Source organism: Megalobrama amblycephala, linkage group LG2 (assembly GCF_018812025.1).
Source record: "Megalobrama amblycephala isolate DHTTF-2021 linkage group LG2, ASM1881202v1, whole genome shotgun sequence".
In the NCBI taxonomy this organism is placed as follows: Eukaryota; Metazoa; Chordata; class Actinopteri; order Cypriniformes; family Xenocyprididae; genus Megalobrama; species Megalobrama amblycephala.
Window position 1 is genome coordinate 36,758,772 of NC_063045.1, and position 26,080 is coordinate 36,784,851.

At 36.6% G+C, this 26,080-nt stretch overlaps 1 protein-coding gene across 1 annotated transcript; it reads left to right on the forward strand.

Moving 5' to 3' along the window:
- Positions 1 to 144: 144 nt before the first annotated feature.
- LOC125257316 (integrin alpha-2) lies at positions 145 to 25,753 on the forward strand. Its single transcript, XM_048173732.1, has 30 exons — positions 145 to 299; positions 1,293 to 1,419; positions 1,762 to 1,871; positions 5,509 to 5,600; positions 6,205 to 6,319; positions 6,404 to 6,531; positions 6,620 to 6,768; positions 6,855 to 7,005; positions 7,821 to 7,974; positions 8,253 to 8,326; positions 8,431 to 8,569; positions 8,974 to 9,119; positions 9,202 to 9,345; positions 9,454 to 9,657; positions 12,750 to 12,880; positions 12,963 to 13,126; positions 13,216 to 13,364; positions 13,490 to 13,600; positions 13,701 to 13,783; positions 14,226 to 14,373; positions 14,464 to 14,550; positions 14,644 to 14,720; positions 14,810 to 14,893; positions 14,985 to 15,087; positions 15,203 to 15,313; positions 15,475 to 15,585; positions 22,049 to 22,162; positions 22,260 to 22,349; positions 22,601 to 22,717; positions 24,579 to 25,753. Exons 1-30 carry the CDS (start codon positions 254 to 256, stop codon positions 24,663 to 24,665), a joined length of 3,546 nt encoding a protein of 1,181 aa, XP_048029689.1. The 5' UTR covers positions 145 to 253; the 3' UTR covers positions 24,666 to 25,753.
- The last annotated feature ends 327 nt before the right edge of the window (positions 25,754 to 26,080 follow it).

A 26,080-nucleotide genomic window follows, 5' to 3' on the forward strand; every position in this document is an offset into this window, starting at 1 on the left:
ATTCTTATGAAGTGTGAAAAAATATGAATATGAACTGACTGCTCTTAAGACAGCCATGAGTTTCCTTATTTGGTCAATTTTTTGCATTTTGTCGGTTTATGTCAACATCAAAAGAAGATACAAATCTGTCTATGACATCATATCCTGCCATAGTAATTTTTATCCTGAGTCTGAGTTCAGGTTGTTTCATTATGACTGGAGACATTACTCTTGACTGGAGACATACTCTTTCTCCTTAACAACTTCTCCAGCAATGGACAGGATGGAAAATGTTGTGATACTACTGATATTATTGCAGAGTGAGTACTTGTGTTGGTTATTAAATTATGTTTAGTTATTATTATCCATAGTTTAACACTTTACAATAAGATTCATTATAGTTAAACATTAGTTAATGTATTATCTAACATGAACTAACCATGAGCAATACATTTATTACTGTATTTACTAATCTTTGTTAACGTTAGTTAATGAAAATACAGTTGTTCATTGTTTGTTCATGTTAGTTCACAGTGCATTAATGTTAACAAGATTTTAATAATGTATTAGTAAATGTTGAAATTAACATTAACAAAGATTAATAAATGCTGTATACGTGCAGTTCATTATTAGTTCATGTTAACTAATGTAGTTAACTATTGAACCTTATTGTAAAGTGTTACCAAATATCTAAACATCTTTAAAACAAGATCAACTTAAATTGTACAAGATAAGACTTTTTAGACAATAAACTGTATCTTGAAATAAGTTTATTTTCCTACCCCATGAAAAAAAAAAAAAGTTTTACTTAATTTAAGCATAAATCTAAATAAATTCAAAATATATATGTTCCAGTTGGGAAAGGAAAAAAAAAGATAAATTAAGATAATGTATTATATTAATTTAAGCAATTTTGCATCTCAGGTAAATTGATATATTTTAAGTATATTCAAATATTTTTACTGGAAAAGAAAATAAACTGATTTCATTTATTATTATTATTATTTGCGTCCCTACTCTTGGAAAAGAAATATACTTTTGTGCATGATAAATCAGAGTAAGTCCCATTATTTGTTTTGTGAGTGTGGGTTTGGTGTAAAGTCTATAAAAGGGTTGGGCTCTCACTTTGACTTATCAGTACTGTTTGAATTACCGACTGGTCAATAGAAAGGTTTACCAATGTAAGATGTCCTATATCATTGAGGTTATTATAGAACTAGAGCCATATTCAGTACTGTCTGACAGTTTATTAACAAGCAAAACATCCACAAATGGAATTAGTCTAAATTCACAGCTGAGAACTTTTCCTACAGGTTTCTGTATTGCTCGCATTCTGAGTTTTAATGTAGGAACTGCAGGTGCCAAAATCTTCTCATCTGGTCCTGGGGTACAAGAGTTTGGCTACACTGTACAACAGTTAAGCAATGATCAAGGAAAATGGTAAGACATGTCACTCACCATGTTTTTCTCCATAGCATGTTCAAACTGTATAAAAAATACACTGAAGTCTATTTGTGGAAGTGAAAAATGCATTGAGACACAGTCACAGATTATAGTGGGGAAAATGAGACAACAGGTTTGTTAATGAGTAATTCCTGGCAGAAACAGCATGAATTGTCATCTTTTTTTCTTCTTCTTATTTTGGAATGGAAATTTTGTGTTATTTTTTATTAGAAGAAAATCTCTGCCATTAATATCATAATCATTGGCAAAGTTCTATATGTGAAGTTTGTTTGCATTATTTCATTGATTGCATAGAGAAACTGTGTTATTTCTCCTCAGGCTGCTAGTAGGTTCTCCCTGGAGTGGATACCCTCAGAATAGAAAAGGAGACTTCTATAAGTGTGACACTGGTCTTCCCACAAACATCTGCCGGGAACTAAACCTTCAAGGTAAATTTCTCTTTATTTTAAATAATAATGAACTTACAAAAGGTATTGTGGTATTACCATGGGATTTGGACATGGTATGATGATAATACCATGGAGTACCATGTAAATGCATGGAATGTGAATTAGATGCACTGACATATCGGCCAATAATCGGTATCGGCCGACAAAAGCAATTATTTTCACTATCGATCATTGTCCGATTGTTTAAAAACAGCCGGTGATCAAGGGAGCGGAAAAAAATTGTTCAGACCACAAGTCATTCTGTGTGTGAAGAAAACGTCTCAGGTTACGCATGTAACCGTGGTTCCCTAAGAATAGTGAACGTAACGCTGTGTCCCCTAGGGGTCGCTATGGGAATGCCTCCAGCATGATTGGCAGCAGCCAATGACGTCATCACTAGTTACCGTGAGTATAAAAGGGCACCTGTGAAATGCTGTGTCCCCTAGGGGTCACTATGGGGAAAGGAATACCCACACCCATATTGGCTGAGCTAAGTCAAAGGACTCAAAGGAGTCCTCATCCCTGATGTGCACCAGCAACAATCATAGACCGAAGCTTCTCAGGAAAGGAGACCTCAACAGCATGACTATAATGAAAGAAGCCTAACTACGTTCCTATTCAGGCACAGGCCTAACAGGGAGCCTAACATTCAGAACTTCTGTTCAAGCAGCCCTGAAGAGTGAAGGCCTCAAACAAGAGGTCTAAGCAACAATCTAACCCAAGAGTAGTACAGAGAAAGTCTCAAAAAGAGCTAGGCTCAGTCTAACTGTCCCACAAAGCTCTGCAAAGTGGAGGCCTTTTTACTACGACTCTCATAATGAGAGTAGGCCTAGCAAAAAAATAATACCCTACCACCTAGCCAAGCGGAGGCCTCAGTATGACGACTGAGAGGAGACCTAACAATGGCCCACACTCAGAACATCTATCACCACTCACAATCGCTATCCCAGCAGAGCTCAAGGGAGCGGAGGCCTCAAGGGAGCGGAGGCCTCAATAATTATAACTCTCTTTAGTGAAAGGAGGCCTGACAATGCTCGCAATAGCCAAGGAGGCTCACAGAGGGCCTAACAACTTAACAAGCCTTAGCTAAGCTCTAGAAATGAAGGCCTCAGTATGACTACTCTCTAAATTGAGAGGAGACCTAACAACTCCCTATGCTCAGGTTATCTTGCTAGGAGGCTCACAGACAGCCTACCACTTGCAATCGTTACCCCAGAGGAGCTCTGGGGAGCGGTGGCCCCAATAAAGACAACTCTCTAAAGCGAGAGGAGGCTTAGCAATGTCCTAAGCAAAAATGCCACTCATAGCAAGAAGGAATAACATGCTCCATAAAAAGCAGTAATTAAGGAGGCCCACTGAGTGCGTACAATTTATATCTGGCATATCTGGTATATCTTTATATCTGAAAGCAGTGGCCAAGAAGGCTCACAAAGATCCCAAACTCTCGGGGAATGGGGGCCTGAATATGGTTATTGGCGTGCTACACTAAGAATAGCTTACCATGGAGGCTTTGCAAGGCCTAACTCGGACCTGCTATTCAGGCAGAGCTCTAAGGAGTGGAGGCCTGAAAGAGTGACTCTCTATAACGAGAGGAGGCCTAACAATGCTTTACTGCTGTAAAGACAGTAGTCAAGGAGGCTCACAGAGAGCCTAACATCCTAGCATACAGCCTAGCTGATCTCTGAGACAGCATGACGACTCTCTCTAGCGAGAGGCGGCTTACCAATGCCCTACGCTCAGAACAGCTTACCAAGGAGGCTTCTCAAAGCCTAAGAACTCAAAATCTCTGTCTAGGTGGAGCTCTAGGGAGCGGAAGCCTCAGAAGAATAACTTCTATAATGCCAGTATTGTAAAGGCAGTGGCCAAGGAGGCTCACAGAGAGCCTGACAACCTAGCATACTGCCTAGCTGAGCTCTGAGGATAGACCTCAGCATAACTCTCTAAAAAGAGATAGTCTAAAATGCCCAACGTTCAGGACAGCTTATGAAGGAGGCTTACAGAAAGCCTAATGACTTGATACTGCTCTCCAGGCAGAGCTCTGTTATTCACAGGAGCAGGGCAGTTGTGTCCAGACAAAAAAATGTTTTCCATAAAGTTTGTCTCATGCTGCCAAACCAGATCTAATCTGTCATTGGCACAGGCAAAACTTTCCAAAACTACTAATGGTTGTAATAATAACAACAATTACTACACTCTTCTCTCTGATTTGTAGGATTAGAAACATACATATTCATAATAGTAATATTTGAGCCAACAAGAGGAGCCAAAAAAGGAAACTTCCTGTTCAACAAGTCCCTGCTCTGCCAACAACCCCCGTGTTTAATCCTGCCTCACAGTAATGGCGGCCACGGGTCCCAAACCGCAGAGTGCAGGCGCTCAAATCTCATCCCTCAGGAGAGAGTCAAGCCCCAGTGGAACAATTACTGTGACCGCATCACGTAAAGCACATATTTATCCCCCTTGAGAGTCAAGCGCACTAGTCCACGTGTCAGATTCTGTCACTCTAAAATGAATACAAACAGACAGTTTCCTGAAGACAAGAAAGACGAGTACGTGTTTCACAGGTGCCCTTTTATACTTACAGCCTGCTTCTCAATGTGCACACTATCCATCCTAAATAGTATGTGACATTAGTAATATTCAATACTATTTAGGGCGAATAGGGTGAATAGCATGTACATTGGGATGCACCAGTGGTGACGTCATAGGCTGCCGTCTGCCAATGTAAAGTTCATTGTCATGTTTACACTCATGCTTCAGACACCAGTCATGCCAGAGGCATTCCCCATAGTGACTCCTAGGGGACTCAGCACGAGTTCCCTTTCGAAAATGGAATCTCACTTGTGTTTAATTTAGGGCAAGTTAACACATTAGCACTTTAAAAACAGCAACGTTAAAAGGTTAGTTCACCCAAGAATGAAATTTCTGTCATTAAGTAGTTACCCTCATGTCGTCCCAAACCTGTAAGACCTTCGTTCATCTTCAGAACACAAATTAAGATATTTTTGATGAAATCCAAGGGTTTCTGAACCACACATAGGCAGCAATGTCAATTGCACCTTTTGAGGTCCAGAAAGGTATTAAAGACATTGTCAAAAAAGTCCATGTGACTACAGTGGTTCAACCTTAATGAAGCAACAAGAATACTTTTTGTGCGCAAAAACAAAACAAAAATAACGACTTTATTTAACAATTTGAACTGTTGTCATAAGCAGCTGACGTAGTGAATGCAGTGCAGGTTTCTGTGTTTATGTCCCTATACCAAACTTTATTTGTAGCTCACTTCTCATCCAGTATTCACAAAGAGCTTTGTCATTTGTTACTTGTGATAAGAAACAAAGTCTCAGCTTTCAAATTCTGTCCATTTTATCACGAAATTCAAACAATAAATGGTGTTTGACACTCTTAAATATGGCGTGACAGATCGCTGTAGCGCCTCAGTTGCTGCAGCAGTGTGAGTGACCTCTTCCACTTTAATACAAGTTACAACACTTAACATCAGAAGGTCTTTCAACATAATCGGTTTCAACCATGGAAAGACAATATGTCACTTAACGTTGCATTTACCTCAGGAATGCACAGGTCGTATAAAAACTTTTTTCCCACTTGTCATGAAAACATGTCTGTGTGTTTGCAGACTCTATCAGCATAGATGGTGTGCAGAGCATCAATATGAACATGAGTCTGGGTCTGACTGTCACTCCAATAGCCAAACCTAACAGATTTATGGTATGTTGTAGTAGCCTTGTGTCACAGGGCGCAGTCACTAGAATCTTCTTTAACTCTTTCCCCACCAGCATTATTTATTTATTTATTTATTTAAAAGTTGCCAGCCAGCATTTTTGATCAATTAAAAAAAAATGTCATGGTACCCAGAATATTTTGTTGTATAAATATCTGAACATGCAATGTATCAAAAGAAAGAACAGAGCCTCCGCTTTTATTTTTACTCTAGTTTCATGCATTATTTTATTATCAATACTTGAATATGGGTAAGTTTCATAAAAAGAGCAATATTTTGAACAAAAAGCTGAAAAAAAAAGCATTTTTGTCAAAGATTATGTCTGGAACAGATTTAGAATGATGATCAAAACAAAGATGGAGTGGATCGAGTCCATCAACACCCCAAAAGCTTCACAGTCCTGTACCTCTTCATGGGTCGACATTTCATTCAGTAACTTTAGGCAATTTTTATTTAAATGCTGTTTAATTTTTAATGATTGGGGAAAGAGGGGAAAGAGTTAAAAACATTAATTCAGTCCTTGTCATACTGTAGACACTCTGTTATGGATTAAACTGTAGAAAGTTTATAGAATAAATGCTTGTGTTTCAGACATGTGGTCCTCTGTGGGCCCAGCGCTGTGGCAGTCAGTACTTCTACCCAGGAGTCTGTGCTGAATTGAGCCCACAGTTTACACTTGAGCCGGCCTTCTCTCCTGCCATTCAAAGTATGTCTTATTTTGTATTGTCAGAAAGTTACAAAATAAGTTTTTCAAAAATTAAGTCATTCTTAATCTGAATTTCTCATTCAGCTTGTGGTGGGCCAATGGATGTTGCCATTGTTTTGGATGGATCAAACAGTATATTTCCGTGGTCTGACGTTATAAACTTTCTCGTAAAGCTTTTGGAAAATCTTGATATCGGACCAGATCAAACTCGAGTAAGCACTGTTATGCAGCTTATCCTGATTCAATTTTGTCTTTGATTTATGTGATATGATTTAATTTGAATTTTGTTCATTTTTTTAGGTCAGTATTATGCAGTATTCAGAGGATTTGGCCTTTATTTATGATTTTAATTTTGACCAAAATAAAAAAAAAGTACTTTCAGCGGCTTCTGCTATTGGCCAAAAAACTGGAATAGAAACCAACACTTTTGCGGCACTTGATAATGCCAGGTACCTTGTCCCCTACACACTCTTACCTGTTATTTTATTTGCTTTATTGAAAAAAAAAAAAAAAAAATGTTATGTTTTTGTTTCAGACAAACAGCTTTCCTACCAGAAAATGGTGGCCGTCCAGGTGCCACTAAGGTGTTGGTAGTGGTGACGGATGGAGAATCTTCTGATGGTCATAGAGGTCAAGAGGTCATTGAGAGATTTGACAGAGAGGGCATCATTCGCTTTGGCATTGCTGTAAGTTAGAGATCTGCATTAAAAAAAAAGTAATAATATATATTTTATATATATATATATAAAACTTTATTTTAAGTATAAATATAACTATTTTAAGATAATATGTTAAGTGTAATTACACAAACAATTACTTAGTAATAATTATGTAACTACATGTAATTACTATAGAATTAAAATTAGGGTTTGGTTTAGGGTTAATTACTTGTAAATATGCATCATTCGTTTTGGCATTGCTGTAAGTTAGAGATCTGCATAAAAAAAGCATTGCATATATATACAGTATATATATATATATATATAACTTTATTTTAAGTATAACTATAATTATTTTAAGATAATATGTTAAGTGTAATTACACAAACAATTACTTAGTAATAATTATGCAACTACATGTAGTTACTATAGAATTAAAATTAGGGTTTGGTTTAGGGTTAATTACTTGTAAATATGCATCATTCATTGTTATTGCTATAGCAAGTACATGTAACGCCTTAAAATAAAGTGGTACTGAAACTTTTAATGCTGACAATTTCATTTTTATCTATATTTATAACATTAGGTAAAATGAAATGAGTAGTGAGATTCCTTACCAAAAATGAACAATTTTAGGAAATCATACTGAAATGGGCTCCAGCATGGTTTCAAATTTCATAATAAAGTACATAATTTTATACACTGCAGAAACAGTTTTTAATTTATAGAATATGTCTTGAATTAAATGAATTTCACATTGTTTTAAGGTTGTTTAGAGGAAAACAAGACAAAAGAAATATTTTCGAATTTGGTGTAAAAGTCTCATCAATGAATTCACACAGATTCTCAAGGAAAGTGCCAATATTCAAAAGTTCATCGAGGAGATTGAATTGATCGCTAGCACTCCAGCAGAGAACTACGTGTTCAATGTGTCATCAGAGGAAGCTCTAATCAATATCGCAGGAACTCTAGGGGACAGAATCTTTAACATTGAAGGTAAACTGTTCATCTTGCATTCACGTGTGCCAAATGCATAATGATTTTTTCATCCAGTGACAACAGAGGGCTGTTTCATAAAACAAGATTAGAATACATGCCAGGCTTATTTTAGTTAGTCAGACTTATTGTCAGTGAATTCTGTTTCATAAAGCAAACTTAAATTAGTTCAAACTCACCTGGTCCAGGGCAGGCTAACTGTCAGGCTAAGCTGAACACTTTTTAACCTAAAGTACAGCTGTAAATTAGGATAAGCATTTTGTCTTGTTTGATTTAAGGCACAAGTCAAGGTCAAGAATTCCAAATGGAGATGTCCCAAGTTGGATTCAGCGCACACCAGACCAATAAAAAGGTTGCAGTAATCTTTCAACAAATCTGATGAACTAGTCTAACTAATCTCTAATGTACTGATTCACAGAAAATTAAGGTCTGATGGGGTGCCATTTTATTCCACAGGATGAGATTATGCTGGGTGCTGTCGGAGCATATGGATGGACCGGGACCGTCGTCCATCAAACAGCTGGAAAATCACGCATTTTCCTCAAAAATGCTTTTGAGAAAACCCTTGATGACAGAAACCACAGCTCATTACTTGGTGAGCCAGCATTGTGTTAGAAACTGAATTGTAATGTATGTTTTCATTAGCAAAAGCTAATATAGATGTCATGTATGTTTATATTCACACCTAAGCTATTTTTTTTTACTTTTATTCAGCAAAAGCACATTAAATTGATTTCAGAAAATGACAGTATAGTAATAAGAAATGTTTCTTGAGCATCAAGTCATATTAGAATGAAATATATTCAAATAGAAAAAAAGTTAGTTTAAATGTAATAGTATTTCACAATATTACTGTCATTCTATTTTGATCAAATAAATGCAGTCTTTGTGGGCATAAGAGACTTATTTCAAAAATATTTTAAACTACCCCAAATGGTAGAATAGACATTTCAAACCCTGCAAAAATAAATTGATTCTTTCCCCCTGTCATATATTCAGGCTACTCTGTCAGCTCTGTGACTGATGGCTCGTCTGAGTTTTATGTGGCCGGAGCTCCTCGTGCCGTTCATAGAGGACAGGTTGTAGTTTACACTATTAACAGCCAGGGACAACCTGTCATCAAAGATTCGCAGAGAGGAGATCAGGTACATTCAACGCTTAATGATTTTGAGTTTCATTAGACAGTAAAGTCCTGTAATATGTAATTCTGGTGTCTGTGGTTTGCAGATCGGGTCTTACTTTGGCAGCGTTCTCTGTCCCGTTGATGTGGACGCTGATGGTGTGACTGATCTGCTGCTGGTTGGAGCTCCAATGTACATGAGCGAGGAGAAGTCTGAAACAGGACGAGTCTACCTGTTCACCATTACCAAGGTGACATAGATTTGCTCTCCATGCCCAGATAATCATCATTTTCATATAAAATGTATCTTCAGCATATCCTAAAAAGACTCTCCATTTCTTGCCTCATGTTATTCTTAGGGTATCTTGAGCAACCAGGGCAGCTTAGAGGGACCCTCCGCATTGGAGAATGCTCGGTTTGGGACGGCCATCACTGTTGTCCCAGATCTGAACCTGGACGGCTTCAGAGACGTGGTGGTTGGTGCCCCAATGGAAGGCAATGGCCAAGGTGCCATTTACATCTACTATGGAGACAGAAAAACCATCAGAAAGCAGAGCTCACAGGTAGAATGCACAATTTTTTATGTTAATATCCCTGATGAAAGCCAAGGCAAGGATATTTCAGATTACAAAATGTCAAAAATATGAATTAATTATTAATTTAGAACTTAAAATGTTCCTGTTATGCAATTTAAAGGTTCCTAATTTTATTGTTGAGGTCTCCTACAATAGATTTACATGCATCCGAGGTCAAAAACATTGCAGCATCAATTCTTTTCTAACAGTGTCTAAACGGTTCATTAAAGGATTTGGTCTCTCTAAACTCTCCTGTCTGCGAGCCCACTCTGCTCTGATTGGTCAGATGACCCAGACTGTTGTGATTTGTGGTTGTTTCTTATATATTTTTGTTGAGCCTTTGTCTGAAGACAATTTTCTACCCCTGTGGGGATAGACAATAAAACATTTTTAAATTTGAATTGAATTTTGGTCTCCTCTGCTCTTATTGGTCAGATGACCCAGTCTGTTGTGATTGGTCTACTCTGCTCTGATTGGTTGTTCAAGCTCAAACCGGTGCACAACATTTTGCTATGGATTCCAGGTTGAACGACATGTTTCCTGGAAATGATGTGCATTGGTGTGCAACAGGGTTTGAGATACTTTTTCTCTTGTTTAGTGGGTGTGTCAAAAATAGCAGCCCAATCAGCAACAACATGTATATAAACCACGCGGTATTAAAGAGACAGCTCGCACAATGGGTCCAAGTAAAGTCATTTACAAATGTGTCCTCTCAGTATATGCAACGATTCAAGATATTAGAAGACATGTTTTTTGTAAGAGTTTTATAGTAAAAATATAGCATATCAATTCTTCAAAAAGAACACAAAGAATGGCTTTCTCAGCTTCCATAGTTGCAACTCTTGCGTCATCAGAACAGGGTTTTCGATGCACCACCGTTTCCGTTTAAAAAATGTTTTGCAACGTTTTGTCAGGGCTGAATGCAGCCCAGTTGTGATTGCTCTACTCTGCTCTGATTGGTCAGATGACCAGGGGCACGTTCAAGCTCAAACCGGTGCACAACATTTTGCTATGGATTCCAGGTTGAACGGCATGTTTCCTGGAAATGATGTGCATTGGTGTGCAACGGGGTTTGAGATACTTTTTCTCTTGTTTAGTGGGTGTGTCAAAAATGTCAGCCCAATCAGCAACAAAATGTATATAAACCACGCGGTATTAAAGAGACAGCTCGCACAATGGGTCCAAGTAAAGTCGTTTACAAATGTGTCCTCTCAGTATACGCAACGATTCAAGATATTAGAAGACATGTTTTTTGTAAGAGTTTTTTAGTAAAAATATAGCATATCAATTCTTCAAAAAGAACACAAAGAATGGCTTTCTCAGCTTCCATAGTTGCAACTCTTGCGTCATCAGAACAGGGTTTTCGATGCACCACCGTTTCCGTTTAAAAAACGTGATGCAACATTTTGTCAGGGCTGAATGCAGCCCAGTTGTGATTGCTCTACTCTGCTCTGATTGGTAACATGACCCAGTCTGTTGTGATTGGTCTACTCTGCTCTGATTGGTCAGATGACCAGGAGAACGTTCAAGCTCAAACCGGTGCACAACATTTTGCTATGGATTCCAGGTTGAACGGCATGTTTCCTGGAAATGATGTGCATTGGTGTGCAACGGGGTTTGAGATACTTTTTCTCTTGTTTAGTGGGTGTGTCAAAAATGTCAGCCCAATCAGCAACAAAATGTATATAAACCACGCGGTATTAAAGAGACAGCTCGCACAATGGGTCCAAGTAAAGTCGTTTACAAATGTGTCCTCTCAGTATACACAATGATTCAAGATATTAGAAGACATGTTTTTGTAAGAGTTTTATAGTAAAAATATAGCATATCAATTCTTCAAAAAGAACACAAAGAATGGCTTTCTCAGCTTCCATATTTGCAACTCTTGCGTCATCAGAACAGGGTTTTCGTTGCACCACCGTTTCCGTTTAAAAAACGTTTTGCAACGTTTTGTCAGGGCTGAATGCAGCCCAGTTGTGATTGCTCTACTCTGCTCTGATTGGTAACATGATCCAGTATGATGTGATTGATCTACTGCTTACAGCATTTGATACACAGTTATACGAACCATAATGATGGTGTCAGTTTTACTAAATCAATCTCATCCTTTGGAAGTGCATGCAAAGAAGTATTCTTCCAGGCCTCAGCTACAACTACAGCCAAAGCAGATGTTGTTCAAGGGCAGCCAATAAAGGCGTAGGTTGGCATTATGCAAATACAAAGTTACGTAGGTTTGTGCGGGAAGTAAGACTGAAATTACTGACAGTTTGTTTCAGGCAGTTCAGAATTGCTTCTTTCTTTTGGAAGACAATAACTCCATATACCTTGCACTTTGATCTTTGAAACTTTGCTGATCTTTTTCATTCATAAACAGCTTTATTACACATAAAAGGTAATATCCAAAAAAAAAACATAATAGGGGCACTTTAATACTTTTTGAATAAAAAAATACAAAGATTACACTTCTAAGAACTAAGATACATTCAAAGATCCTCTTTTTTCCTTATTTTTTAAATCATGATTATTCTTATTTGTCATTTAACCTTTGTTGCGGCAAAAATTAGTTGGCTGACATCACTAGTAAGAGACAAACCTTGGAAAATTCTCTTTATAAAGATTTAATTTCTTGCAAGAAAGAGTCCACAGTCGACACAACCATACAATGTCTGCCCCGAGTGTGAACTGAGGACACAAAAGAACCCACAAACATTTATACCCCCAATGTTTGAGCAACTCTTGTCAGTACTTTTCCATACAAGGTAAAAGTAACAAGCACACACACACAAATGGCCTACACAAATGTCTGTCTTAGAACTAATTTAAATTAAAAGCAAGAAAACACAATGGTCCCCCTTCTGTCTTAGAACTTATTTAAATTATCCGACACCCTTTGTTCGGGAAAGCTCTCAGTTTGGGTGTCCCACCGTTACCCCCTGGGTTTCAGCTGAAACAGATATTGACTTCTGTGTGAACTCAAACATAAATCTTCTTCTGTGATTCAATTTTTCCCCAACACCTCATACTAAAAAATTGTATTTTTACAATTCTTATTTTGTTGTCTGTCTTCTTGTTTTCTGCAGAAAATACTTGGATCCAAACTGGACCCGGCGCTTCGATTCTTTGGACGCTCTTTAGATGGCCGTAGAGATATGAACGGTGACTCAATCCCTGATATTTCAGTCGGAGGAGACGGGAAAGTAGTGCAGCTCTGGTAAGGGTCTCAGTGTAGTTGTTGTAGATCTAGTAAATCATTTACTTAAATTGTGATGTTTAAAGAGTATTTCTGATCTCAGGTCAAGGGGAGTGTCCGCTGTCACAACAACAGTCTCCTTTAACCCGGAGAAGATCAGCATTCTAACTAAACCTTGTGAGTTGGGTGGAAGGATGGTGCCGTGTGTTACTGCCAAAGTCTGTTTCAGGTCAACATTCAAACCCATTACATTAGTGGGTAAAGTAGGTAAGGTCGTCTCATGTATTTTGTATCTCACCTACATTCATTGCTCTAAAAAATCTCCATGAAAGTGAATGGAAAACACTTTTCTTCAGATATCAAGTACAACCTGACCCTTGACGCTGACTTGCAGTCATCAAGAGCCACTTCCAGAGCCCAGTTTAAAATCTCAGATCGTGTTCTCCAGAATTCTGTTAGTGTCTCTGAAAAAGAAACCTGTGTAGATCATAAAGTGAATGTGCAGGTGAGTTTTTGGCAGTTAGCCATAAGCCTAATGCTGTTCATAATAACAGTTCTCACTGTACAACTTTGTTTTATTTATAAGTGCTTGAATGGTCATTTGACATGGTTGTTCTCATGGTGTAATAGGAGACTCCTGATTTTGTTAGTTCAGTTGCTCTGCGAGTTGACATCAGTCTCCAGAATCCAGAAACCGGCCCTGCCCTAGATGCATTTCAGCCCAAAGCATGGGAATTTTTTGTAAGATTCCCTCTGAATTTAATTAAGGGTGTCAGTAAGTCTAGTGTCAATTGTTTCAAAGTTATTAAACTTTGTCAAAAATGTATTTCTCTTTGCTCAGATCCCTTTTGTAAAGGATTGTGGCTCTGATGACAAATGTACTTGTGATCTGAAGCTGACTGTGAAAGCTGTTGATGTACCAAGGTAACCTTACATGTCCCGCTTAAAGGGACAGTTCACCTAAAAATGTGCATTCATTATAATATAACCTTTATTTTGTTCCAATCCGTTTATATAATATGTATATGGTGACTGGGTCTGTCAAATTCTTAAATGGGCCAGGGTTGTTATTGTTATAAAGCTAAAACTATTCAAAATCGTTTTTGTTAATTGGAACAAAATAAAATATAAATATTAACTCAAAAATTCAAACTTAAATGAAAATTAGAAATGGCGACTAACTGAAATAAGTTTAAGTTGAAGTACTAAAATAACTAACACCAAAACTTAAAAAAATAAAACCAAATTTTTTGTTAGGGTGAACTTTCCTTTTGGAGTAAATAATAAATTACTACCACCAGGGCTATGTGTAATGTGTTATTAAAGAACCAGAATCCTGAAATTCAGATTTTGTTTTGTTTTGCAGCTCATCTTCACTTCTAGTTAGCCCTGTCAGAAGAAGACTCTCCTTCATTGTTACAGTAACGAACATGAAAAATGCTGAAAATGCGTACAATACAAGAGTGTCTGCTAACTTCTCCAGTAACCTGTTCTACGCCTCCATTACACCCCCTGTATGGGCACCATTTTATGTTTTGACTTAAATCTTCTCTGCTTTGTGTATGAGAAATTGTATTTATGAACCTTCCTGCTTACGTTTGCAGGGAAATAACACTGAGGTGAAATGCACTTCAAAAACAGGCTCGCTCGACTGCCAAGTCGGATACCCAACCCTGACGCCTGGCCAGACGGTAAGAGAAAAGTGTGTGTGTGTGTGTGTGTGTGTGTGTTTGTGAGCATACACACTTTTTGTTTTCTTTAATAATTTCATTTTGTCTCATCAGGTAACATATGAGATCAACTTTGATTTCAACCAGAATCATCTAAAGAAAAATGCTGTTGTGAACTTTGAAGTGCAAAGGTAAAGATACTGTTTTAAGATACTTCTGTTTTAACTTTTGTGTATCTGTTTTGTTTTGCCTGTAAACAACCCTGCATAATGTTTTCCAGTGACAGTGAGGAGAAGGTGACATCTGATAACAAGGTCTCTCTAACCATCCCAGTCCAGTATGATGCCGAAATCATCCTCACCAGGTCAGGGGTCAGACTAATGCTAGTATAGTATATGTATGTATACATATTCTCCTTATGTAAAAAAAAAAAAACTTTTCAATTATTTTTCAAGAGACATAAGCTTGGATTATTGCGTCATTGGTGCTGAGGATAAAGTCAAACACACAGTCTCAGATTTCAATGACATCGGCCCAGAATTCAACATAATGTTAAGAGTGAGTCAAAATAAATAATAATAATAATATTCTTGTATCTCATTATGTCTTGAGTTTCCCCTAGTGTTTGCAATGTGAACTGTGCAATAGATATTTGAAGCATGTCTTTCTGCAGGTTTCGACTGGAACCTTCCCTATCAATCAGGCTCATCTGAACGTCTTGCTGCCCACTAACACCAAGGCTGGAAATCCTTTACTATATGTGACTTCAGTCAAAACAGTGCCTGTAAGTCTAAAGCTCAATTAAAAAGTATAGTTACTATAGTTTTGCTGAGCACTTCCTATACAAATAAAGTATTTCACTGCACATGTATTTATGTAATTATAGTGTAAATACCAGGCTGGGGTCAAAATGAACATCATTTAAAATCTGTTTCTGATGAGCAGGTTGTAAATGTGCAGTGTGACGACAACGCTCTGACTGACCCATTAAACATCAGAGAGAAAACCTACACTGCAAGCTTCACTAAACAGAGCTTTAGAGGCACAACAGAACTGGTCAGTATGTGTGTGTTTATGTGAAATTATACTGTAATGTGGGTGTTTTTGCACAATCAGCTCATACAGTACTAGTAATACAGTAATATTTTTATTAAGCAAGTATGCTTTTTTTATTCAAAAGAAACGTTCTATTCATCAAAAAATCCTGAAAAAAAAATTATCATGGCAGCACAACTGTTTAATACGGAAGAGGATAAGGGCCAAGCAATAATAAAAAATATAGCTGCAAGCAGCAATTCGGGGCCAAGCCCCAGAAGGGGCAGTAGCGCAATACGGAGCAGGAAGAGCAAAAACAGCAGAAATTGAATGTACATGCAAAACAGCTGGTTCAGAAGGACAGGTGGAAATGAAATGAAAATCAATAGAAGTTCAGAGAATGAACAGGGAATGAACTAAAAACACTTGTATCTCATTCAAGAGGAATAAAGATTAGTACAATGCTTATTTGGATAAAAAAGGTATCAAAATGACTCATTACACACAATTGTATAAAGGAACCCCACACGGGATTCGAACCCACGACCTCCGAATCCAGTGTCCATTTCTCATCTCATTGCACCACTGTGCAGGTGAATGTTGGCACACCTGCCGAAGTTCATTAGTTCATGTGAAAATGAACTCAAAATGAAGAATTTTTATAAAACTGCACTGAATGTTATATTTAATAACTACTTTAGATCATTCTGCAGCTCATCATGCTGTAGCGCAATACAGAGCAGGAAGAGGAAAAACAGCAGAAAATGAACAAACATGAAACAGCTGGTTCAGAATTACGGGCGAAAATGAACTCAGAATGTACATAAGCTTAGATGGAAATGAACACAGCATGAAACAAAAAGCATTTATTTCTAATCCAAGAGGCAGTAAAGGAATCAAAACACACTATTTCATAAAACCGCTCCACCTGGGATTCGAACCCACTATCTTGGGTGCAGAGCTCATCAGGTAACTGGCTTTACACATTGAGCTACTTGAGGATGCACATTCAACAATCTGTGGAAGAGAACTTTTAGTGTAAGAAAGAATTTACAAAAAAGCATTACTTAGCATGCTAACCATATTAGCATGCTAAGCTAACTTAATGCTAATGAAGCTCATGGTTAACTTGATAGCTGAAGAGCCACATTAAAGAGAATGACAACTGGTTAGCATGCTAAGCAATTAGCATGCTAAGCTAACTAGCATAAGACAACAAACACAAGCAAGGTCACATTCAGAGATGAATATCTTGGGAATGGTAGCGAATATCAAAAATCCATTCAGTCATTTCTGTGCGGCTCGGTCCAAAGATCACCTGAGCTGATTTTGGACAAAATTGGACAAAAATTGTAGGAGGAGTAGTGAAAAAATGGAATACTGTACTTTTCAAAATGGCCACTACTGTACTGGGTGGAGTCTTAATGTAAGATATTGAATGTGATCAGTATGAAGAGAGGAATCAGTTGTATTGACATTAATTTTTCTGGAACAAAGGGTTCAAAAGTTATAACCTTTACAAAAGTGAATATTTGAACTGGTGGTGGCGCTATAGACTTAGTCCTAGATACTCCAAAGTTGGTCAAATTACTTTTAATTACTATCACTACAAGCATGCCAAATTTGATAATTTTCCTTCTTATGGTTCATTGATTACCATACAGGGGGAAGAAGAATAACTACGAATTTGGACATAAAGGAATTGCATGTGATAGCTTCAGATTAGACCAGTTTTAGGCAGAATGCCTAGAACAGACACAAGTTCTGCATCTTTTCCTGCCACAGTACCTCATGCGGTCTGGGCATGTGTCACACTGAGTTTCGAACCCACGATGCAGAGCATTCGGGATCCGTGGCGTAACACATTGAGCTAATCAGCCATGCAAGTTCATCAGTATGCTAAGCAGAGGTTTCAGTGTGAGAAAGAGTTCACAAAAAAAAAGCTTCATAGCATGTTAACCATATTAGTATGCAAAGTTATTTAATGCCAACTAAGTTTTGGTTAACCTGTTGACTGAAGACCACATTAGAAAGAATAGCAATAGTTTAGCATGCTAAGCAATTACTGTGCTAAGCTAACTAGTATAAGACAACAAACACAAGCAAGGTCACATTCAGAGATGAATATCTTGGGAATGGTAGCGAATATCAAAAATCCGTTCAGTCATTTCTGTGCGGCTCGGTCCAAAGATCATCTGAGCTGATTTTGGACAAAATTGACCAAAATTTGTGGGAGGAGTAGCGAAAAAACTGTTTTTGATTTAATTCAATATGGCAGACAGGTACATTTAAGGAAAATGACAAATGACACATTGTCGGAATCGGCATAAGCCAGGGAATAAAATGACATAAAGCAGACAAATTTTGGATAATGTTTTCAAAAGTTATAAGCAATTTTGCAAAAATCATTATATCTGTGGAACACTAGGTGGCGCTGTGCTGAAACTTCTCATGTACCTTCAGGACACTCTGATGGTCATATGTACCAAATTTTGTGATGATATGTCAAATTGTTTAAAAGTTATTGCAATTTATGACAAAATTCAAAATGGCGGACACGTGGTTCATCCGATGTTGACGAATTCGATATCCTCGGATTCGGCATGGCACAGGGAATCCATAGACAGTTTTCTGACAAACTGTTCAAAAGTTATTGGCCAAAATAGCCATTTTTCATATCTCATGACCTGTAGGTGGCGCTGTTCCCAAATTTGGCATGGAACCTCAGCTCATGGTCTTGATCAATTGTACCAATTTTAGTTTTGATTGCTCAAAGTTTGGCCGAGATACAGCCTCTATAGCAATTTTGGGTCAACCTCGTTAACTTCGTGACATCATAACTTTTGAACAAAGATGAATAAAAAAAATCTGTTCAGTCATTTCTGTGCGGCTCAGACCAAAGATCACCTGATCAAAGTTTGGACAAAATTGGACAAATTTTGAAGGAGGAGTAGCGAAAAAACTGAATACTGTACTTTTCAAAATGGCCACTACTGTACTGGGTGGAGACTTAATGTAAGATATTGAATGTGATCAGTATGAAGAGAGGAATCAGTTGTATTGACATTCATTTTTCTGGAACAAAGGGTTCAAAAGTTATAACCTTTACAAAAGTGAATATTTGAACTGGTGGTGGCGCTATAGACTTAGTCCTAGATACTCCAAAGTTGGTCAAATTACTTTTAATTACTATCACTACAAGCATGCCAAATTTGATAATTTTCCTTCTTATGGTTCATTGATTACCATACAGGGGGAAGAAGAATAACTACGAATTTGGACATAAAGGAATTGCATGTGATAGCTTCAGATTAGACCAGTTTTAGGCAGAATGCCTAGAACAGACACAAGTTCTGCATCTTTTCCTGCCACAGTACCTCATGCGGTCTGGGCATGTGTCACACTGAGTTTCGAACCCACGATGCAGAGCATTCGGGATCCGTGGCGTAACACATTGAGCTAATCAGCCATGCAAGTTCATCAGTATGCTAAGCAGAGGTTTCAGTGTGAGAAAGAGTTCACAAAAAAAAAAGCTTCATAGCATGTTAACCATATTAGTATGCAAAGTTATTTAATGCCAACTAAGTTTTGGTTAACCTGTTGACTGAAGACCACATTAGAAAGAATAGCAATAGTTTATCATGCTAAGCAATTACTGTGCTAAGCTAACTAGCATAAGACAACAAACACAAGCAAGGTCACATTCAGAGATGAATATCTCGGAAATGGTAGTGAATATCAAAAATCTGTTCAGTCATTTCTGTGCGGCTCGGTCCAAAGATCATCTGAGCTGATTTTGGACAAAATTGACCAAAATTTGTAGGAGGAGTAGCGAAAAAACTGTTTTTCATTTACTTCAATATGGCAGACAGGTACATTTAAGGAAAATGACAAATGATACATTGTCGGAATCGGCATAAGCCAGGGAATAAAATGACATGAAGCATACACATTTTGGAAAGTGTTTTCAAAAGTTATAAGCGTTTTTGAAATAATCATTACATCTGTGGAACAGTAGGTGGCGCTGTGCTGAAACTTCTCAGGTACCTTCACGACCTTCTAAAGGTCATACATACCAATTTTTGTGAAGATATGTCAAATTGTTTAAAAGATATCGCAATTTATGACAAAATTCAAAATGGCGGACACGTGATTCATCCAATATTGACAGAATCGGTATCGTCGGATTCGGCATGATCCAAGGAATCCATAGACACCAAGATCTTGATTTTCTGACAAACTGTTCAAAAGTTATTGGCCAAAATAGCCATTTTTCATATCTCATGACCTGTAGGTGGCGCTGTTCCCAAGTTTGGCATAGACCCTCAGACCATGGTTCTGATGAAGCGTACCAATTTTTGTTTCGATTGCTCAAAGTTTGGCCGAGATACAGCCTCTATACTAATTTCGGGTCGACCTCGTTAACTTCGTGACATCATAACCTTTGAACAAAGATGAATAAAAAAAATCTGTTCAGTCATTTCTGTGCGGCTCAGTCCAAAGATAATCTGATCAAAGATTGGACAAAATTGGACAAATTTTGAAGGAGGAGAAGCGAAAAAAACAAATACTGTACTTTTCAAAATGGCCGCTACTGTAATGGGTGGAGACTTAATGTAAGAAGTTGAATAGCATCAGCATGAAGAGACGAATCAGATGAACTAAATTAAATTTTTCTATGACAAACAGTTCAAATGTTAAAACCGTTAGAATGTTGAAATTTTGAACTGGTGGTGGCGCTATAGAGTTGGTTCTAGAGACTCCAAATTTGGTCCAATCACTATTCATGAGCATCTCTACAACTGTGCCAAATTTCATCATTTTCTCATGTTCCGTTGATAGGGCTGCCATAGACTCCCATTCGGGAGGAAGAATAATAATAATAAAAGGGAAAACGTACAATTACAATAGGGGCTACAGCCCCTTCGGGGCTTGGCCCCTAAAAATAAAACCATCTCGAGATTAAAGTTGTTAAATTGCAAGAAAAAACTCGTTAAATTTCGAGAAAAAAGTCTAAATACAATGTTGAGAATAAACTCGTTAAATTACGAGAGAAAAATCATTAAATTTCGAGAAAAAGGTCGAGATAAAATGTTGATAATAAACTCATTAAATTACAAGAAAAAAACGACTTTTTTCTCTTAATTTAATGACTTTATTCTCAACATTTATCTCGACTTTTTTTCTCGAAATTTAACGACTTTTTTTCTCATAATTTAACGAATATGTTCTCATAATCTAACGACTTTTTTCTCATAATTTAATGATTTTATTCTCAACATTTTATCTCAACTTTTTTCTCGAAATTTAACTAGTTTTTTCTCGTAATTTAACAAGTTTATTCTCAACATTTTATCTCGACTTTTTTCTTGAAATTTAACGACTTTTTTCTCGTAATTTAATGATTTTATTCTCAACATTTTATCTCAACTTTTTTCTCGAAATTTAACGAGTTTTTTCTCGTAATTTAACTAATTTGTTCTCATAATCTAACGACTTTTTTCTCGTAATTTAATGACTTTATTCTCAACATTTTATCTCGACTTTTTTCTTGAAATTTAACGAGTTTTTTCTCGTAATTTAACAAGTTTATTCTCAACATTTTATCTCGACTTTTTTCTTGAAATTTAACGACTTTTTTCTCGTAATTTAATGATTTTATTCTCAACATTTTATCTCAACTTTTTTCTCGAAATTTAACACGTTTTTTCTCGTAATTTAACAAGTTTATTCTCAACATTTTATCTCGACTTTTTTCTTGAAATTTAACGACTTTTTTTTCGTAATTTAATGATTTTATTCTCAACATTTTATCTCAACTTTTTTCTCGAAATTTAACGAGTTTTTTCTCGTAATTTAACTAATTTGTTCTCATAATCTAACGACTTTTTTCTCGTAATTTAATGACTTTATTCTCAACATTTTATCTCGACTTTTTTCTTGAAATTTAACGAGTTTTTTCTCGTAATTTAATGAGTTTATTCTCAACATTTTATTTCGACTTTTTTCTCAAAATTTAACGCGTTTTTTCTCGTAATTTAATGAGTTTATTCTCAACATTATTTAGACTTTTTTCTCGAAAGTTAACAACTTTAATCTCGAGATGATTTTATTTTTTTATTATTGCTTGGCCCTAATCCTCTTCCGTAGTTTAAACATTAATAACAATCAGAAATATTTCTTTAAATCAGCATTTTAGAATGATTTCTGAAGGATCATGTGACACTAAAGACTGAAGTAATGATGCTGAAAATTCTGCTTTGACATCATAAGAATAAATTACATTTTAAAATATATTTAAATAGAAAACTGTTATTTTAAATTGTAATAAATTTTACATTGACAATAATACTGTTTTTACTATATTTTTGATCAAATAAATGCAGCATAAGATAACATAAGATAACATAAGAGACTTCTTTCAAAAACATTAAAATGTCTTACCGAACCCAAGCTTGTGTAACACATAATTGTTCATTTTCAGAATTGTAAGACAGCAAAATGTGAAGCCATGACTTGTGTCCTCAAAGATCTAGAGCTAAAGACCAGCTACTTTGTAAACATCACCACAAGGATCTGGAATGGGACTTTTGCCTTTGTAAGTGTCTCTTGAACTGTTTTCTCTGTATCTGCCATTTCTGATATCTGTCCTGAGCAGATGCTTCATTCCACACTCCATGTTTATCTCCTTCTAGGCAGATTTTCAGACCGTTTTAGTGGCTGGAAGCTCTGAAATAGAAACATCTCAGCCTGATCTCATAGTCGTCACACACAAACAACAACAGGTCAGTTCATGACCCTTTCTTTCAGTTGTGTATAATATTGCGAAAGCTATAATTTTGTCCTTAAATATTACTTTTAATATTTTTCACACTATTATATTTCTTGAAGAGGATTATTGTGTTTGGGGGTCTTTGACATCAAAAAGTTACAAAAAAAATTCTGTCTAGACTGTGCAGTGGCATTGCTTTATGTGTCATTGATATGCTTTATCTGATATATGACATGCTATATGTGTTTCCCGATTCTGCTGCAGATAAAAATTACAGTCAGTAAAGAAGGAGCGCTTGGAGATGTTCCTATTGGTGTTATCATAGGAAGTGTCATTGGCGGACTCCTCCTGTTTGTTCTAGCTACAGTGATTCTATGGAAGGTATGTGGTCTTTGTTTAAGCATGAACTACTCTACAACTACACTGTAATTTTACAAAGGAAAATTCTTTATTCTAATAATATAATATAATATATAATTAGGGCTGTCAAAATTATTTCAGTTTAACGCTTTAAAAATATTTAACGCAATTAATGCAGCATCCATTTTTTCTGTCATCCATTGGCTGTGCTATAGTATGTGATCACGCTATTATACATTAAAGTGCTTTTAAACCATGATAAGACAGCAAAAATAACTCAAATCTGTACTGGCGCGCTTCTGTGTAGCAGCTGTCTGTGAACAAACACCTGAAATAAGTGCACAGAATGGCGCTTCAGACAGCACACCAGTACCGCATTGAGTTCTCTTTCGAGGTTGAACGGACAAAAACACACAAAATTATGTCCAAATTCCAAATTTTGTCAAGTATTCTCAAAAGCATAGTCTTAAATGAGTTAAATAAAGTCTTAAATGACTGTAAAGAGTTGTGAGAAAATAGGATGTGTCAGATCCGTGTCATTTGTGTCAGGTCTTAAAGTGACAGCAGCCTAATAAACCTGCTGCTGTCTGTGTCAATGATGTTAATCAAAGAACAAAAGACAAAATGAAAATCACTCACTGCTCTTGACTGATTAACTTTTGTAGCTATCATTAATCTATATTCAATTTATAATTTATGAAGACTGTGCGGTGTTTGATTATTCAGTTTCTGTATATTTACATGTAAGGCCTAACTAAAAATCTTAAAGGGATAGTTCACCCAAAAATGAAAATTTGATGTTTATCTGCTTACCCCCAGCGCATCCAAGATGTAGGTGACTTTGTTTCTTCAGTAGAACACAAATGATGATTTTTAACTCCAACCGTTGCCGTCTGTCAGTCAAATAATGCTAGTGAAGTATATGCACGAGACATCACTGCCGCTGTCAGAGCGTGATCAGACCTCACTAAGCGAATGCTGAACGCGATTGGACATAGTGGTGTATTAAGAGTTAAAAAATGATATAAATACTGTTTGGTTTCTCGCACAAACCGATCGTTTCGTGTCTTAGGACATCAATGTGTCGTCACGAGCCGCAGTGTTTAATTTGGACTTGTCTATGCAAGTTTTATTTACTCTTATAGTAGAAGTTCCCATCCACTAGCATTATTTGACTGACAGACGGCAACGGTTGGAGTTAAAAATCATCATTTGTGTTCTACTGAAGAAACAAAGTCACCTACATCTTGGATGCACTGGGGGTAAACATCAAATTATCCCTTTAAAGCACTGTTACATGGGTCTAAAACAACGAAAACAATGACTTTTTTGTGCATTTTAGCAGGGCAAGTAAAAATCTGAACCGGTCTGACTTGACCAGCAGAAAAAAACTTGAGCATTATATATCAGCGTTGATCCCTGATAGCTAAATGGGACATTTATTACAATGGGTTTTATGTGAAGATTGTTTTGAGTTTGCTTAAATTAAAAGTTGTTTTTTTATAAAGTTATTTTTTTTTAAAGCCTATTAAATGTTAAAACTGGTAGCTCTCATTTATACTGCAATGTTGAATGGCTATAATTAATGGCTAAATTTGAGGGGGGGGGGAATTCATAGACACATCAGTATCAGTACTGATTCATTATGCTTCGTAAAAAGATGTCTTTAAACAAATATTTAAAATATACTTCCTTTATGTTGTTTCTACATTATTTTGAAGATTCAGTGTGAAAGTATTAAAAATATATATATTAAAAACTTTAATGTTAGGTGTGATTAATCACAATCAATTACAGAAAAAATGTGTGATTAATTAACTTTTTTAAATCGACTTACAGCACTAATACAATATAATATAATATTATACTGATTTCCCACCAGGTTGGCTTCTTCAAGAGAAAGTTGCCACAGAAGGGGAATGAACAGGACCAGGCAGAACAAGAGGGCCTGTGTGAGAATCCAGCATGAGCAGGACATACATGCTCTGCTCTGCTCTGTGACTAAAATGATTGATGTCACCTCGAAATGAAGAGATAAATAACTGATATTCAGTTTACAGTCATTCAGGTCCTGCTGGAGATCTTGGTTATGATATTACTGTATTTTAAATCATCTCACAACTGTTTAATCTAATGTACTTGATCTCTGTGTGCTCAGTTGTGTGCTGTTCTCAAGTATGGACAAATGAGTTTGTACATGTATGAGAGCTGTGATGTGTCAGACAGAGGGGGTGGGGTGAGATGCCTCTGTCAGTTCTTGCTTCAGGATTCTTGTTGCTTCAGTATGTACATGGTTCTCGGTTAAAGCATAACAGAAACAAATTTTGTAAATACATCATTTGAAGTTTGTCTATTGCAAGTTGTTAACGTCCTGCTGTTTTAGTTTCAGACTACTATAAGAGTAAAGTGTTTCTGAGACGTTTAACTCGCTCATGGCACAAACTCACAGTTCAGTGACACACTGTGGTTATAACTCCTTCTATGTGAAATACTTATTATGAATGACTCTTGCTGTTGTGATTGTTCAAGCCTCAGGGGCAGATTAAATTATGTTCTTTAAACCTTGTTTTTGTTGGCCAGATTTCCCCTTTTTTTCTCTTCCTTTGGGCTATTCTGGAATACTAAGCATATTTTAAAGTGTTTGATGGACATTTTTATGGTTTTATTAGGTTCGTGTTTACCAAAATACTTCTATAGTCTCTAATACTGTCTATGCACAACCTTACTTCACTTAATAAAACCGTAAAGTTGGGGTTAAACTTTAATGTGAAATTTGTCAAAAGCTTACTGATATCATCATATTATATTGCCATGCAATTCTGTTTCCAAACACCATGTCGCAATGGACAGGTTAACTTCTCACCTATTCAGTGTACTTTTACCTTAGATGGTTGCGTTTGAATGTGTGCACGTAGGTTTAGTTTGTGTGCCAACTGAGGTACGAGCATTCTCAAAAAGGGTGTGGTAGGCTAATTAAAAACAAAATTGCTATGGCTATTGTAACACATTGTGTGTAATGTTGTGTTGATTGTGTATTAAAATCAAAGATCAAAATTACTCAACAGCGTGTTAGGTTTTCCTTGACATTCTAGCTCACGTTACTCAGTATATACAGTACATAACAAATGAGTCTTTTTATTTGCTGTCGGTGACAGGTAGATAATGCATGAAGCTTACCTCATTTGTATGCACTAAAAAAAGTTAGAACTTAAGAATTTAGTGAATGTTAACTGTTTTTCTGTCAGGACCACTATCGTCAAATATGATAGATAATGCGTAGAGTTTGTATTGGCGGTATGGTTCTGCTCTGGGCAAGAACTCCCTGCACATCCATGCAGCCTAGCATGGATAAGAGCAGGGAGAGCAGCAATAAACCCCATAGGG